At 48.6% G+C, this 14,631-nt stretch overlaps 4 protein-coding genes across 5 annotated transcripts; 3 read left to right on the plus strand and 1 right to left on the minus strand.

The window, feature by feature from the left end:
* Positions 1-20: 20 nt before the first annotated feature.
* On the plus strand, positions 21-3,571 carry rexo2 (RNA exonuclease 2). The gene is made up of 7 exons (XM_085939130.1): positions 21-207; positions 603-686; positions 769-846; positions 1,148-1,259; positions 1,329-1,437; positions 2,102-2,155; positions 2,985-3,571. Exons 1-7 carry the CDS (start codon positions 163-165, stop codon positions 3,064-3,066), a joined length of 564 nt encoding a protein of 187 aa, XP_085795256.1. The 5' UTR covers positions 21-162; the 3' UTR covers positions 3,067-3,571.
* A 999-nt stretch (positions 3,572-4,570) lies between these two features.
* On the plus strand, positions 4,571-11,098 carry LOC147041412 (F-box/LRR-repeat protein 7-like). Its single transcript, XM_085939368.1, has 4 exons — positions 4,571-4,802; positions 6,291-6,380; positions 8,980-9,552; positions 9,714-11,098. The coding sequence occupies exons 1-4, from the start codon at positions 4,766-4,768 to the stop codon at positions 10,448-10,450; spliced, it is 1,437 nt and encodes a 478-aa protein (XP_085795494.1). The 5' UTR covers positions 4,571-4,765; the 3' UTR covers positions 10,451-11,098.
* On the minus strand, positions 10,674-13,448 carry enkur (enkurin, TRPC channel interacting protein). Of its 2 annotated transcripts, XM_085939370.1 has the most exons (6): positions 12,864-13,448; positions 12,714-12,778; positions 12,493-12,629; positions 12,219-12,424; positions 11,679-11,816; positions 10,674-11,613 (listed from the first exon to the last, which is right to left on the minus strand). In XM_085939370.1, the coding sequence occupies exons 3-6, from the start codon at positions 12,569-12,571 to the stop codon at positions 11,443-11,445; spliced, it is 594 nt and encodes a 197-aa protein (XP_085795496.1). In that variant the 5' UTR covers positions 12,572-12,629; positions 12,714-12,778; positions 12,864-13,448; the 3' UTR covers positions 10,674-11,442. The 2 variants fall into 2 exon arrangements, with proteins under 2 accessions (XP_085795496.1, XP_085795495.1); XM_085939369.1 differs by having other exon boundaries at positions 10,676-11,613; positions 12,714-13,448.
* cops9 (COP9 signalosome subunit 9) lies at positions 13,060-14,415 on the plus strand. The gene is made up of 3 exons (XM_085939371.1): positions 13,060-13,362; positions 13,533-13,605; positions 14,312-14,415. Exons 1-3 carry the CDS (start codon positions 13,300-13,302, stop codon positions 14,347-14,349), a joined length of 174 nt encoding a protein of 57 aa, XP_085795497.1. The 5' UTR covers positions 13,060-13,299; the 3' UTR covers positions 14,350-14,415.
* Positions 14,416-14,631: the final 216 nt, after the last annotated feature.

Here is a 14,631-nt window from a genome sequence, read left to right on the forward strand (position 1 = left end):
AAAAATAAAATCACGTAAGCCTTACTAGCGTCATTTTACGGTGCCCACCGACTTGAAAGTTTTCCCAATAGATGTTCGGTTTATTCGTTACAGTGCAGAATATTAGACTTTTCCTGCTTGGATCGTATCACTTACAATTACTACGTCTTCATCTCTCAGAACATGAACGCCACTTTGTCTCAAAGGATAGTGTGGGTGGATCTTGAGGCAAGTCAAAACAATGTCTTGCTCGCTCATTGTGTTTCCATTGAAACCACAGCAGGCAGAGGTGTCAAAAGTGTTCGTGCTCAAGTACTAGAATTTAGTACTTGATTAAAAGTACTCCAAAAGTACTGAAGTACAGTGGAGCCTCGGTTTTCGACCACAATCCGTTGCAGAAGGCTGTTCGAGAAGTCAATCGTTCGAATTCGGAATCACAAATAATGAATAAAATAAGTAATTTTGATGTTTTAAGGTACCAAATGCTTTGGAATGCTCTTTTGACAAATGAGGATGAACTGATGAGAACAGAAGTGCCCAGGCCATGTACAAACCGGCTAAAGTTGGTCGAGTGCTTCATTCTGTTAATAGACACATACTCTTTTTTTTTGTTTGTTTTACAGATGACAGGCTTGGACATAGAAAATGACAAGATATTGGAAATGGCTTGCATGATTACAGACTCCAATTTAAACATTTTGGCTGAAGTAATACATTTGTTTTCTTATTATTTTGATTGCTATAAATGTCTTCCAATCTTAACTCAGATGTCTTGACTTGTCTTGTCAGGGACCTCATTTGATAATAAACCAGTCCAATGAACATATGGAATCCATGTCGGAGTGGTGCACGGAGCATCATGGCAAGGTAGGATTTTGTTGCTCTAGTGCTGTGTTGAGGCATCTGTAGAATTTGACAACATAGTCAAAATCCTCGTAATCCTAGATGGAGTTGCCGAGTGATGAATACCCCTATAGCCACAAAAATGTTTAGAACACAGAAGATTAGGATGTTTGCTCTCATTCCCTCTTCTTTGCTACAAGAGCATCTCTCTCTAGCTGTCTTCAGATAATATCATTAATGTTCAAACTGCTAAAAGTTTATTTGAGGCCCCAAAAAGAGTGAGTGATGTAGTGACAGAGTGACAGACAAATTGATATTTTATCAGTCAGGACTGACCGAGGCAGTACGACACAGTCAAACCACCCTGGGACAAGCAGAGGAAGAATTTCTGTCATTTGTTAGACAGCATACTCCAGCTGGACAATGTCCCCTAGCCGGTAAGTTGCTTTTAGCCACCGAGTTTGATCATATACTATCCTCTGATCAAATGATTCTTTTTTGTACAGGAAATTCTGTGCATGCAGACAAAAGGTTCCTGGAAAAATATATGCCTCAGTTCATGAATCACCTTCACTACAGAATAATTGATGTTAGCACCATTAAGGAGCTTTGCAGGTCAGTATGCACTGTTAGAATGCCCAGAATTGTTATTTATAAAGCTCTGCCAGAGGTGGGAGTCGAAGCGCTTTCTGCCCGACATTCACAGTACACTTGGGTCTGCCAAGTCGGACCGCCATCTTCATCGGAGCAACCCACCACCGGGTGGTGATCACTTGACAGCTTTGTCCCTCTCTTCACCCCAGTATCCAAAACATGCGGTCGCCGCAAATCCGATGACACCACTACAAAGTCCATCATCAAACAGCAGCCTAGGGTGTCAATTGCACACATGGACACCCTTGTGTTTCTTCATTATGGACAATCCATGTCGAGCACAGAAGTCCAGTACTAGATCATTTCTTATATTCTATTCCTCATTATTTAAATAATAATTATTTACTTCTTTATCAGTGGGATTCTTTATCAAAATTAGTGAGGATCAATTATTTTTTTTATTCATTTGATTTAGTTTGGGAATCAGCAGATCATCAAAATCAGGTGATGCACCAGGATGCAAAATATAATGTGATCCGCACTGTCCTAGTTTGTTCGGATCCTCTCAGAAGAGTTTCCCTCTACATTATCTCTCATCAGTCATATTTATTATAGACAAAACTCTTTTGTGTGGCTTGATGTGTGACGTGAATAAATATGTATTTTAATTTTTGTTTTATAACAGGAGATGGTTTCCAGTGGAATATAAGATGGCACCAATTAAGAAAGCAACCCATAGGTAAACATTTATTAATATAAGGAGCACAAATCTTACAATTGTCTTTTAATAAGTGTTCTAAGTTTTTATAATCAGTTTGTAAATAATCATACACAATACTTGCTCCACTTTCATTGAAAGGGTCCCATACTTTCTGTTTCTCGTCAAGCTCATATTAAAAAGCCCCACTGAGTGACAGTCGAGTTCGTTTTTATTTTCTTTCATCAGTGACGTCTAAGAGTGAATAGAACTCAGCTGCCACGTTGGCTCACTTTTGTTGGGAGACTCATTTTCTTTGTTGGCTGGATGCCAGCACTAGTCCACACGTGTTGGCTCCTGACTGACTCCACAACACAACATTAGTGTTGCCATGGTCTAATTAGACCAAACGACCCTATGCAAAGAAGCTCTGCTCATTGTTAGTGAAGGCCTCTTACACAAACAAAACGCAAAGGTAAGGACAGGAAGGATACGTAAAACTGACGGGGATCAAAAGACATCCCTGGAGCTAGATAGGAAGAACTTAGTTAAACACAAAGGAGTTCATCTCGTAAAAGATCAGGCCCCCTGGTCTGGCAGGCCAAGGCTTCACCTAAATTATTCTAACAGTGTTGCATGTTGTTCAGAATGTAGTTGGTAGTTTTGGAATAAAGACGTGTTTGGAGAGACAGCTGTGTGTGTTCCATACTGCAACAGGGTAAAAAAAAAAAAAAAAATGGTACGTTATTAAACAAAGGAAAGGACAAATGAAAACTTTCGGCACAAGGTTACTTGTAACATTCTAGCAGCAGAAGAGCATGACTTGTAAGGATCATTCAATAAGCAGAAACATTGCTTTTTTCTCTTTCAGAGCCTTGGAAGACATCAGGGAGAGCATAATAGAGCTGCAGTACTACAGAGCCAGCATCTTCAAAGCCGCCATTGAGAAATAGTTATGATATAGGTATCTGGCGCCATCTAGCGTTGTGAATGGGTGTAATGTCTAGACCCCAAATGTAAGAGTACACCCACTTTCTCAGTCTTATTTCAATGCAAAAAACATCGTCTTATATTCGGGCCAATATGGTAAATTGACTTGAAAAGGAAAACGTCGTCCTCTCTTCACCTTGGTCAAATCTTGTGAGAGGCACTCTGTGTTGTCAACTCTATTTTTTTGGTGGTCATTTTGTAAACTGTTTTTTTCAAAGAGCCCCGATGAGCTCCAACTAAGTAAAAGCATTATCTTTTGTCCGTTTTTTTTTTTCTGTATAGGTCTTGTGTTTGAATCTCATCAGCTCTGACAATAGGTCCTAATTGTAGGCTGTCCATGTATAAAATAACCACGGCCATTGGTCAAAACGGAATGCATTTCCTCAGATGCGTACAGCGCATGCGCAGCTCTCCATATGTCGCGCTGCAGTTGTATTTTACGTTGCGTTATGTGTTGGTGTCCCCCAAAATAGCAAATGTCGGCATAACGTCTTTTTTTTTACACAAACACATTCGCTATAATAACACCATCAACAGCAAGCCAACAAATCCAAAATCAAACATCAATGTCGGCATAACGTGTGTCGGCTGGGATAGCGGCGATGCTGTCTGTCATTCACTCGTGAATCTTCGCGAACGACCAATCAGCAGCGAGCGTTAGATGGAGGCGGGACTTTATGAGTCAGTGACGCAATTTCCCATTCTCGAACGAGTCAGTGACACAATTTCCCGCTCACGCAAACTCCAAACTCCACACCTTTGCTTTCCTGGCTCAACAACGGACATCCCGCACAACACGCAACAATAGAAACATGAAGCCATTCTCTGCTTGCAGTTGCCCACCGCCCCCTCCAGCAAACGGCAGCGCCGCAGCGCAGTGGCGTTCTCACGAGAAGCCTCACCGGCCGGGGAGAAGCCTCACCGGCCGGGGGCGTCCGCAACGACCCCCGTTTACCACGACCCGCCTGCAACGTATAAAGAACATCAAACTTTCCGTAAAAAAATATAACGTACATTTTGTAAATACTTTGCTCACGTCGACGTTTGCTTTTTTTAAAAAAAATTTATTGCGTTTTCCTCTCGCACTGTGTTACAGCGCCTTCACCACTCAAGTCCCAAGGGACTTTGTGACTTGCAACCAAAATCTATTTCTATGTACGTTTTGCTATTCCTCTCTCGGCGCAGTCCCTCTAATTACGACGTTAGCCTATTGTTTGCAAACTTGCAGTTCTGCCGTGCCTTTCAATCTAGAGCAAGCGAGGCCCGGGCACGCTGCACATAACCCGTGCGCGTGTGCACGACGTCTTGCACGTTATTCATGAGGTCGGCGGATGATGCTTGCCATTCAGGACACCTCCTGAATTTGTTTTTTTTTTTTAACTCAGCCCTTTTCTTCACACTCTTCGGTTGTTAAGATTTCCTGTGCGCACGCGCAGAAAGGAGAAGGCGAGGGGAGAGGAGGGAGGGAGAAGGAGGGAAGGAGAAGGAGGGAAGGATGTAGAAGCGCCGCGCGCACCGCTGGAAGGAGAAGACGACGACGACGAGGAGGAGGCAGAAGACCTGGTCGTTAGGCGTCCCTTCTCGCGTCCACATCTGGATTAACAATTTAGACTTTTGGAATCTCCGCTCGAGTTTTTGGTGCTCGACTATGTGTCCTCTCAAATGGGTGCCAACAACGGAAAACTGTATGGAAGCGAGGGTGAGTGCTCCAAAGTGGCAAACTTTTGGCGTGCGCGTGGACCTCCAAAACTCAAATGCGACTTAATGTGCAGTGAGCATGCATGAGTGGAGCCAGGGAAAATTATTTTCTTCTCCATCTGACAGTCAGCTTTTCATTCCTGTCACCCAAAAAGGGGGAGCTTACGTAGCTACACAACACAACACAACACAACACAAGTCTCTCTCTCTCTTCATGTATGTGCAAGATGAAGTCAATTGCACTATGACAGGCAGCTACGTTTGAATGAAGCCACAAGAAAGCGGACACCCAAAAAGAGTCCAGGCACGCACACTCGCCAGTTGCCTTTTACCGTTGTAATTTGGATCAGCAACACTTTCCAACTGAACCCTATCACCTGATTAGCTTTAGAATGCCTTTGATGGGCTGGCTCTGTTAGCAGAAATGAGCATCATTCCATCCATTCGACTGCAGAGGCGCCAAGGACTTGACAAGAGTCAGGAGCTTTCTTTGCACGCCACGTGCAAAAGCACTGGAAGAATTTCATCTGGCAGAGCAAAGCTTTCATCAACCATTTTTTGCATATGGCCACTGAGTTTTGTGGTGCTTCAAAGTGAAGCAAGAGCTTATGGAGGGCCGCCTAATGTATTTACAGCTACGCAACTTGGCGACGGAGACTCGCCGACCGACGGCTTGCATTGCTATCGTGAAAGTAATTGTTTTGGAAAACTTGGTATTTCTCTCCCGACTCGTGGAGATTCAGCCTCTAATCGTTGTGACTGTCCAGCCACGGTGAGCTCCATTCCAAAGCGGCAGGGTCATTGGCCATCCGCCTGTCTTTGCCGACTTTCTTTGCGGCGCCGGCCTCTTCCGTCGAAAAACACACTTGACAAATATCAAGTCAAGTATGTTTGGTCAAATGTTTCCTGGTGAGTTTCTCTGCGCAAGCGGGTAGCAGACACCCACTTTGTGCTCGGGTTCCACTCGTAGAACTTTGTCTATCTTGCAATCCACAGAGGGAGAGTGCTTCATCTAAATGGAATGCCGCACTAATCTCGGGAGTGCGTATTTCTTTTCTTTTGAAGCACGGATGTTGCGATAATGCCATTCCACAACGGCGATACAATCTCCCGACTCGAAATGTCAGTCTCACCTCTGCGTTATCATCGCAAAGGCCTAATCTTCCAACTTGGACACACTCCCCCCCAAATCTGAGCCACGGTATTTGTGTCCGCCCGGCCCAAATGTTTGGATAAATAACATTCCTTCCTGATACCATCCTAAGTCAATACCGGCGGAGAAAAGATTGGAAGTTGTGATGTTTAAAATAGCAGCGCCGCCTGCCACACAGCGTTCCCAAGGAACAGGAGCGGACACTGGCCACTTGGCACGCTTTTGAGAATGAGGACCTTGAAATCGTAATAGCCCCAGTTTTGCAAAACCTAGTGACGAGCAATTGCCTGACTGTAGCAGAAAAGAGTTTCAAGTTGTGCTCTTCTTCCTCCGCAGGCAAAGGCAGCTCCAGCATCTCATCCGACATAAGTTCCAGTACGGATCGCACGCCCACCAAAGCTCCCAAGAATGCGACTCCCGGCGAAGGTAAAGCATCTGGTGCTCATTAAGTCACAGCGCCCCCATCCCCCCCTGCTCCTTCTTTGTCCCCTCCCATTGGCCCACTTCCCTCCTCATCCACGCTTTGCGCTGCCTATTTCGGGAGAGGAACCTGGCTGCTCCTGAGATGACCCTCATTCAAAGGCAAACTCGCAGGAATTTAGTCAAACTAGGCAATACTGAGACGGGAAGTCAAGGTAAATACGGCTGACACGGAAAGCTCACTCCCACAGTCCAAAAAGTCTGCTGGGAAAGATGTTTGCACGCAAGGCGACTTTTCACGCTTGCATCTCGAGCGTGACAGAGGCGCAGCGCGACTCTAGTTCCGCTTGGCAAACAGCTGCCGGGCACAGACGGGGCATCACTTGAGCGGCTGTCGCGGGAAGGACAGCTATTGCCAGGTGATGGCTTACAACAGGCCGGCTATACTTGTTTCCATTTATGGAGCTCTCGACAAAAACTCCACATCATTTTTTTGTAACATAAGACGAGAGGGCTCTGACGGGAGACGAAAAAGACGCAATTCTAGCCGAGCTCTTCCGAGATTTGCCACGCAGCCAGAAATAATGGCCTTTTTCTCCTCTCATCCCAACACAGACAGCCTGCGCGACATTTGTCAGGGTAGTTTGCGCCCCGGCCGCAATCGATTGACAACCCTGGCCAGACGACACGACAGAAGCTCCATCTTGTAATTTGCTTCACACGCATTTGCCCAAACAGGGCTCCCAAATGTTGACCAGTTGAAGACATATCCAATCTTTTTACAGCCCCAGCAGAACCGCCGCGGGCTTGTAATTAGGCACAGTAGTGCAAAGTGCTAGCATGTCATTACCTCCGCAGTTTTGGTGCCATCGGTCTGTGTCGCCCAGCAAAGGCGGCGTGAGTGCTCCTATTTAGTGAGGACACGGTTAGGGCGGTGATGTCACACGCTCAGAGAGACAGCAAAAAGACATATGTCGGGGATCCATGTCTAAAGTCACGTTTAAAGACGCTCTGCTGTTGTGGCAACAGCTGAGTGGCTATCACAGACGAGGTGTCATGACTTGACTGTGTATTTTACGTTGGTGGAAATGAACAATCCAGGTTCTCCGCTTGAACTACATGCTGGGATTTCCGTCGGTTTGCGTCACTGTTATCAAAAGCACATAGCAGCAAACTGAATATGTTCCGATGCAGCACAATCAGACCGTGATTAGCTACGCATGCGCGATTAGCAAGTGGCTGACCAGGCCTTTTGCTAACTGACCAGTAATTTGGCGATCCTATTTACAATGAATATTGGACAATTTCCCATGGCACAGCTGAATATCTGTGGTTGGGTGGTGTGCAGATGAAGGTCGGGTGTGGGAGCAGGGTAGTCCGCTTCCTGACAGTGGCGTCTATTGTCCCACCATTTGCGGCGTGACCTCAGCGCTTCCTGGAGCGAAGGCTTCGGCGATAGCGCCGCACGCTAACGTCCACTTCCACGTATTCAATTCCAATCCAAGCAGCATCCCAGGCTCACAAGGCTTGCCGCAATGGCGCGGTACACAAACCGACGCAGCCGTCAAACTTTTGACTCGGCTGAGCTGCGTCTTCCTGGGAGCGCTGAACGGAATCCCTGCAATTTGACTTTGCAGTCACTCTGCCCGTGCGCTTGCCTCCATCTCTGCTAAAGTCGGCAGGCGCTCCTGCCAATTTATCTTCCTTTCTTTTCCTCTCACTTCCTTTGGAAGGGCCATAAAGATAGAACAACATCAAAAGTGGGTTTCAAAGCAGCATCCAAGCGGTGGCTAAGTTGATGCTAATTGGATTCCGCCGCCCCGCCTCGCACCACCGTGGATCCAATTTGGCTGTTAGCGGCAAATGATTTTAGCGCAGCTGCCGGCGGCCCTTTTCGTTCGCCAGATGTTTGACTCTTTTGCCTTGGATTTCCCGCGGCACGCTCTAGCGCGTGCGTCAACACGACCTTGGTGCGACGGTCACGTGCGGATTCCACTGGGTTGATTCATGAATGAAGTCGACATCACATGTTCTTCATCAGGGGTTGTCATGGAGACAAAAAGTGTTGTTGCGCAAACTGTGCACTTTTCCTCATCCTTGTAGGCTTTCGGTCTCGCCGCCGATATGCAAACATGCGGCAACTGAAAGACGACCCAAATGACGTCATGAGAGAAAAATGAGACTCTTCTTAGGACTGTACATAGCGTACGTAGTGTTTGTTCCTGTGCCTTGAAGAGGTGCAAAGTTTTGCCTTTTAGATTCTGTCAGGAAGCCAAAATGCTGATGTTGGCAGCAACTGGTGCAAAAAATGACCACAGCACACTTGCGCCTGCGTCCGGATGTGCGATTTAAGTCTCGGCCGAGCTCTCTTCAAAGCTAGGCGACTTGATCCACAAGAGTCTGCGGATGTCATCAGACTCCGGGTCTGGAATAGCCATCATTGTCCTTCCCACCGAGAATCCCGACACGCAAATCCACACGGGGGCCAACGTGACGGGTGGACGTGCGGCGTACAACCGGGCTGACCGATGGCGGCCTCTCTGATGCCTCCAACACGCTTTGATCGGTCATGTCGTCTCCTTCCACATCCGTCACGGCGGTTCAGGTGCGGATTCCAGCACAAGGATGGCGAGTCCGGGCCTCAAGTCGTCGTCTCTGTCCTCTCCGGCGCTGTCCAGCAACGGCCACGACAGCAACTCCACGTCGGCCTCCGAGACGGTGGCCGTGGTCCACCCGCAGCCGGGCTCCCGAGGCCCCACCTGCAGGGTTCACTGCCCCGCCGACCTCCTGCCTGACGGCGTCCTTCTGCGGATCTTCTCGCACCTTTCTACCAACCAAGTGTGCCGCTGCGCCTGCGTATGCCGTCGCTGGTACAACGTAGCCTGGGACCCGCGGCTATGGCGCAGCGTGCGGCTGGCCGGCGAGCTGCTGCAGGCTGACCGCGCCGTGCGGGCGCTGACCCGCCGGCTGTGCCAGGACACGCCCAACGTGTGCCTGGCCTTGGAGACGGTGGTGGCCAGCGGCTGCAAGAGGTTGACAGACCGCGGGCTACACGCGCTGGCCCAATGCTGCCCAGAACTGCGCCGCCTGGAGGTCGCCGGCTGCTACAACATCTCCAACGAGGCCGTTTTTGAGGTGGTGTCGCGATGCCCCAATTTGGAGCACCTGGACCTGTCAGGTAGTCAGTCAGTCATTCACGAGGCTCACCTGCATGCTCATGCATGTTTCTGACAGGACAGCACTTTTCTTGAGCTTAATGATGACTAGAAATAAAAAAAGATGAATTCATTTGGTTCCGTTTTTGTTCTCTCGTGGCTCTCGTGTCACTTTGGGCCACAGGCTGCTCCAAGGTGACGTGCATCAGCCTGACCCGCGAGGCGTCACTGCAGCTGTCCCCCCTGCACGGCCAGCAGATCTCCATCCACTACTTGGACATGAGCGACTGCTCCTGCCTGGAGGACGAGGGCCTGCGCCTCATCGCCACGCACTGCCCCCGCCTGACACACCTCTACCTGCGGCGCTGCGCCCGGCTGAGCGACGAGGCACTCCGCCACCTGGCCCTGCACTGCCCGTCTATCCGCGAGCTCAGCCTGAGCGACTGCCGTCTGGTGGGTGACTTTGGCCTGCGCGAGGTGGCCCGCCTGGAGGGCTGCCTGCACTACCTGAGCGTGGCCCACTGCGCGCGCATCACCGACGTGGGCGTGCGCTACGTGGCGCGCTACTGCCCCAAACTGCGCTACCTGAACGCCCGCGGCTGCGAGGGCCTTACGGACCAGGGCCTGGGCCACCTGGCGCGCAACTGCCCTAAACTCAAGTCGCTGGACCTGGGCAAGTGCCCGCTGGTGTCGGACGGTGGGCTGGAGCAGCTGGCACTCTACTGCGGCGCCCTGCGCCGGGTCAGTCTCCGGGCTTGCGAGAGCGTGACGGGGCGCGGCCTGCGGGCGCTGGCCGCCAACTGCTGCCAGCTGCAGCTTCTCAACGTGCAGGAGTGCGAGGTATCCCCCGAGGCGCTGCGTTTCGTACGACGCCACTGTCGCAAATGCGTCATCGAGCACACTGACCCCGCCTTCTATTGACTGACCGACCGACGCGCCTGAACGTGGAATGTATCGAACATATATATTTATCTGTAGCGAAGGAGAAGCCAGTGGTGCCTTGAAATACCGATGACCCCTCCCGTCTGGATTTTTAGCTTTGACTTGAAAGTGTAATCTTGACATCCACATCGGCACTAATGCATCGCTAGCGCGACCCATTGGTGACAAAGTACCCTATAACCTGAAGCAAATGTCGCAGAGTTGACGTCTGCAGGCAATATAAGCAGATAGCTGCTGCCCTCTAGCGGCGAGGTCCGAAGCGCACTTGTAGTTGCATCTCAACTCCAATTTCAGCCGGTCGACCTTCCTCAAATGACAATTATTTATATTTCTCCGATTTAAGCTTCAGCAGCGAACGCTTGCCAGCGTGATGTTTATACTATAGCAGCAAGGGGAGGGACGGTTTTATCGCGTTATTTTTTTTAGACAACCGGCCAGCAATGACGTCACCATTTTCTCTGTCTTTTTGTTGGTTAGTCGGACGGAGTATGTCATGTTTTGTCTACATAAAAAAAAAAATCGATTGCGGGGGTCTCGAACCTAACCTTACCTATTGCATCAAGACGCGCAAGAACATAGCGTGCCGCTGATATCTTGCGGCAGTAAAACGAGGTCACCAATCCACGAGTGTGTGTGTACAAACCTTTTTTTTCTCTTGCAGTTGGTCTTAATCAATTTGGAGTCAACAAAGCACAATTGGCGTTTTCTTCCCGGTGTGTTCTATTTCTCACCCCGTCGACACAGAGAAATCATCTCGAACACATCTTTGGGATCATCCACTGTTGTCAGGAATGAACGGGGAAAGAGTGCAGGGACATTTTGTCTGTTTGCAGGGTCACTCCATATACATGCACTTACTTAGTATTGGTTTTGTCTAGTTTTGTCTGAAAATGTTCATGCATCTGACACTTCTCCACGCACGCAGTCTGAGGCCAAGAGACGCAGCAAGTTGGACGCTCGCGTTCGGAGGTCTAATCGGCAATGTAGATGGTCTTGAATCTCTCAAACAGGACCACATCGCTCTCCAGCTGCTTCATCTCCGCTTCCAGCTGCTCCTTGCGACTCTTCCTCAATGGCGTGTCCATGACCACCGGCAGGCGCTGGTACTTGTCGTTCAGCTCGCCCAAGGTGCTCTTCAGGCTCTTGTGGGGAGACAATGCAACTTCAGAGATTGTTTTGCCTGTCCCGCTTCAAGGGTGAGTCACACCTCCAGGTTGGCCTGTCGCTCCTCCTCCGACAGTTGCCTCAAGGCGCTACGCTCCTCCTCCGCAAAGCCGTAGTCGTCTACGGCTCTCTGCGCTTCCTCGCTGCGATGCCGCAAGTACCGGGGCACCTGGCCGTAGCTCTGGAGGCGGCCGAGACACAGATTAGGGAGCTTCCCGAATCCAGATGCAGCCAGTCGTTAATGTAAACGAGACGTGTTTATTGAGGATTTTTTTTTGCACTTTGACAATTTCCATGTGCCTTGTAACGAATGTGCATTTAGGAAACACAAGATTACTGAACTTGCTTTGCCCTAACATTTGGATTCGGGGAGCCAGTTCATCTTGGAGCGAGTTGAACTGTAACACTGGAATGCGTCCACAAATGACAATTTGGGGCGCACCTTTTTCCATGCCATTAATTGACCGCAGTCATATTGTGACCGCAACTTGTTTATTTCTTTCTTTGCCACCATGTCACGTCTGGAGCTCCGTAGAGCTTTGAAGGCCTCAGACGTTTGTCTCGCAAAGTGTTTAAGCATTACCTTTTTCTTGGTGTACTTGGGGACCAGTCCCGAATGCTCCAGGAGCGCCTTGTGGCCTCGGTTGGTGTCAACGGAAGCCACCTGCTGTCTGGTGGTCTTGGGCTTGATGATGTTTCTCTCGGTGCAGAGGCCCACAGGCGGGTGTTCTGACCTCAAGGGGACGGCCGGTTTCTTGGCGGTGCACATGCGATGACGAGGTTCTTTTGCTGCGTGACAAAAGGCAGAGTGAGACGCTCAAACAAGTAGATATATATGGGTTGGTGAGGCAACTCACTTTCCGGCACTTTGGAATCCTTCTTGAGGTATTTCTCTGGAGAGGGAGCCTCCACTTTTGCTGGTCCCATCGTTCTCATTGCATTCTTGAGCGGCTTGTACTCCAGGGTAACCGCTGGTCTGAATTTGGACTTGTACCTGCAGAAACAGTGCAAAATGAATAGCCACTTCTTAAAAAAAAAAAAGATCTGTAAGGGGGGGGGGGGGTCCCCTCTGACTTACTTGGGCTTTTTACTGTGAACCTGTTCGACTAAATAGTTGTAGATGGTCTCTTGGGGGAAAATCGTCTTCGCCATGTTGAAAGTGTTACACGGAGTTGAAATGAAGTCGTCGAATGGCAGGAAAATGCGCAAACGAGCCGCGCTAACCAACCTTAGCTGGAAAGTTCTCTGAGGACTCCGCTTTAGCTTGTTGCTATGCAACCTGCGTGGACGGTACGTTGCATTTAGGTGCGGTCGTAAATGACTGGACCCATGTTAACAATAAATTACGAGTTTTAAATTAAAATAATTATTTTACTGGCTTCAGTTTTTTAAGCGTTGCCATTTATGAGCATTCTAACTGTACGCTGTATTGTGCTACTTTAGGACGACGTTTAACCCACGACTAAGTTAAATGGTTCCGATAGTGAAGCGTGATCGGACATGGCGAAAGTCGCGTCGAGGGGGACGGTCCGTCAACAGAGGCTCTAGTTTGACGCCGAGCACATTTAAGCGTCGCACACGCCTGTTTTGCGCCCATCCTAGCGCAGCATCCTGTCACCCGGCTTCAATTGGTCCAACGCAAGAAAGAATAAACGCAAGAAAGAATGAAGCCTGCCGTTGACGAGATGTTTCCGGAAGGAGCCGGACCGTATGTGGATCTGGACGAGGTTTGTCAGGACGTTTTGATAAACAACACGGCGAAAGCTAGTTCACATGAACATTGCTCTTAATGATACGGGCCGGTGCCTGCATTGTACGCACCGACAGCAGTATCATTTTTGAATGACTTGATTGAAGAAGCGATAGAATTTTATTGCACGCCCGTTCGTATGTGCAGGCAGGGGGAAGCAGCGGCCTTCTGATGGACCTGGCAGCCAATGAGAAAGCGGTTCACCTGGACTTCTTCAACGGTAAACATTGCGAATCGCAGCATCGGCGACAAAACATCTAAAAGTCGTTATTTTTTAGGATGTGACAGGAATAGACAAACTGTGTTAATTAACAAGCCATGAATCACTTGATATCAAGGAATCCTGCATTTTGGCGAAATATGTTTGAGTGTAATATACACAGAATCATTTAAACCAATCATTAAAATCATCAATAAATAATTGTATTTTTTTATTTATTTATTCATATTTAGAGTGGTAAAATCTAGTTGAATATCTCTGACATCAAACTTTTCATTTGTGTGCCAAGTGGCGCCCACATACAAGGTTAAAAAGAACCATAGCTAATGTGTTTTGTTTCCCGCAGCCTCAACACAATTTAGGCCGAGCAGCACGGGAGCAGAGCGAAAAGCGCTGATTGTTAACGACGCGGTAGAGATGCATTATGACGGAAACGCAGCGGGGCGCCTCGCCAGTCGGCCGCTTTGAACGCGCACGCCAACCAACACACCCGGCCGGCCGGCCGGCGCCTGTTAACAGCGCTCGTGCACATTCCCAAATATATTACTGCAGCACCAAGACCATCAATTTCAGAAGCTGGCTTTTCTGATGAATTCATTCATAGACCGCGGGAACTTGTTTTTGGAGATGAGCAAAGGAAGAAAATGTTACAAAACATCAACTGACTAGTTTTCTTCCCACTTTCACTTTTTCTGTCTGCTTTCAGACTTTGAAGACCTTTTTGATGACGATGATCTGCAGTAACTATCCACCTACCCGCACACGCACCTGAAATGAAATAACTTGTCCAATAAAAGTCTTTAAAAAGCAGCCGGCGCAACCAGATGTTTTCCTCCCAATCGCGGGCATGGCTGACATTCCATCTTTGTAGAAAATTATGCGTATGCTTTTTGGGGGGCCAGAAACACCTGTTAGTGAAATGTAATTACATACGAGACGCCAGGCAAAACAGCCGCTAAATGTTTTGCCACAGTAGAGGGGAGGGAGGTGGAGCAATGCTGCAGTTCAATGCGGACGTTATTTAGC

The sequence above is a fragment of the Syngnathus leptorhynchus genome, chromosome 19, assembly GCF_054491065.1.
Source record: "Syngnathus leptorhynchus isolate UIUO chromosome 19, UIUO_Slep, whole genome shotgun sequence".
NCBI classification, from domain to species: domain Eukaryota; kingdom Metazoa; phylum Chordata; class Actinopteri; order Syngnathiformes; family Syngnathidae; genus Syngnathus; species Syngnathus leptorhynchus.

Coding starts and splice junctions, on each gene's coding strand:
- rexo2 (XM_085939130.1), top strand. CDS start 163: ATGAACGCCACTTTGTCTCAAAGGATAGTGTGGGTGGATCTTGAG. Junction 208..602: donor TAGTGTGGGTGGATCTTGAG/GCAAGTCAAAAC, acceptor TTTGTTTTACAG/ATGACAGGCTTGGACATAGA. Junction 1,260..1,328: donor TGGACAATGTCCCCTAGCCG/GTAAGTTGCTTT, acceptor TTTTTTGTACAG/GAAATTCTGTGCATGCAGAC.
- LOC147041412 (XM_085939368.1), top strand. CDS start 4,766: ATGGGTGCCAACAACGGAAAACTGTATGGAAGCGAGG. Junction 6,381..8,979: donor GAATGCGACTCCCGGCGAAG/GTAAAGCATCTG, acceptor ACGGCGGTTCAG/GTGCGGATTCCAGCACAAGG. Junction 9,553..9,713: donor GGAGCACCTGGACCTGTCAG/GTAGTCAGTCAG, acceptor TTTGGGCCACAG/GCTGCTCCAAGGTGACGTGC.
- enkur (XM_085939369.1), bottom strand. CDS start 12,787: ATGGCGAAGACGATTTTCCCCCAAGAGACCATCTACAACTATTTAGTC. Junction 11,817..12,218: donor CCAAGTACACCAAGAAAAAG/GTAATGCTTAAA, acceptor GGCCGCCTCCAG/AGCTACGGCCAGGTGCCCCG. Junction 11,614..11,678: donor AGCGACAGGCCAACCTGGAG/GTGTGACTCACC, acceptor TCTCCCCACAAG/AGCCTGAAGAGCACCTTGGG.
- cops9 (XM_085939371.1), top strand. CDS start 13,300: ATGAAGCCTGCCGTTGACGAGATGTTTCCGGAAGGAGCCGGACCGTAT. Junction 13,363..13,532: donor CGTATGTGGATCTGGACGAG/GTTTGTCAGGAC, acceptor TCGTATGTGCAG/GCAGGGGGAAGCAGCGGCCT. Junction 13,606..14,311: donor TCACCTGGACTTCTTCAACG/GTAAACATTGCG, acceptor GTCTGCTTTCAG/ACTTTGAAGACCTTTTTGAT.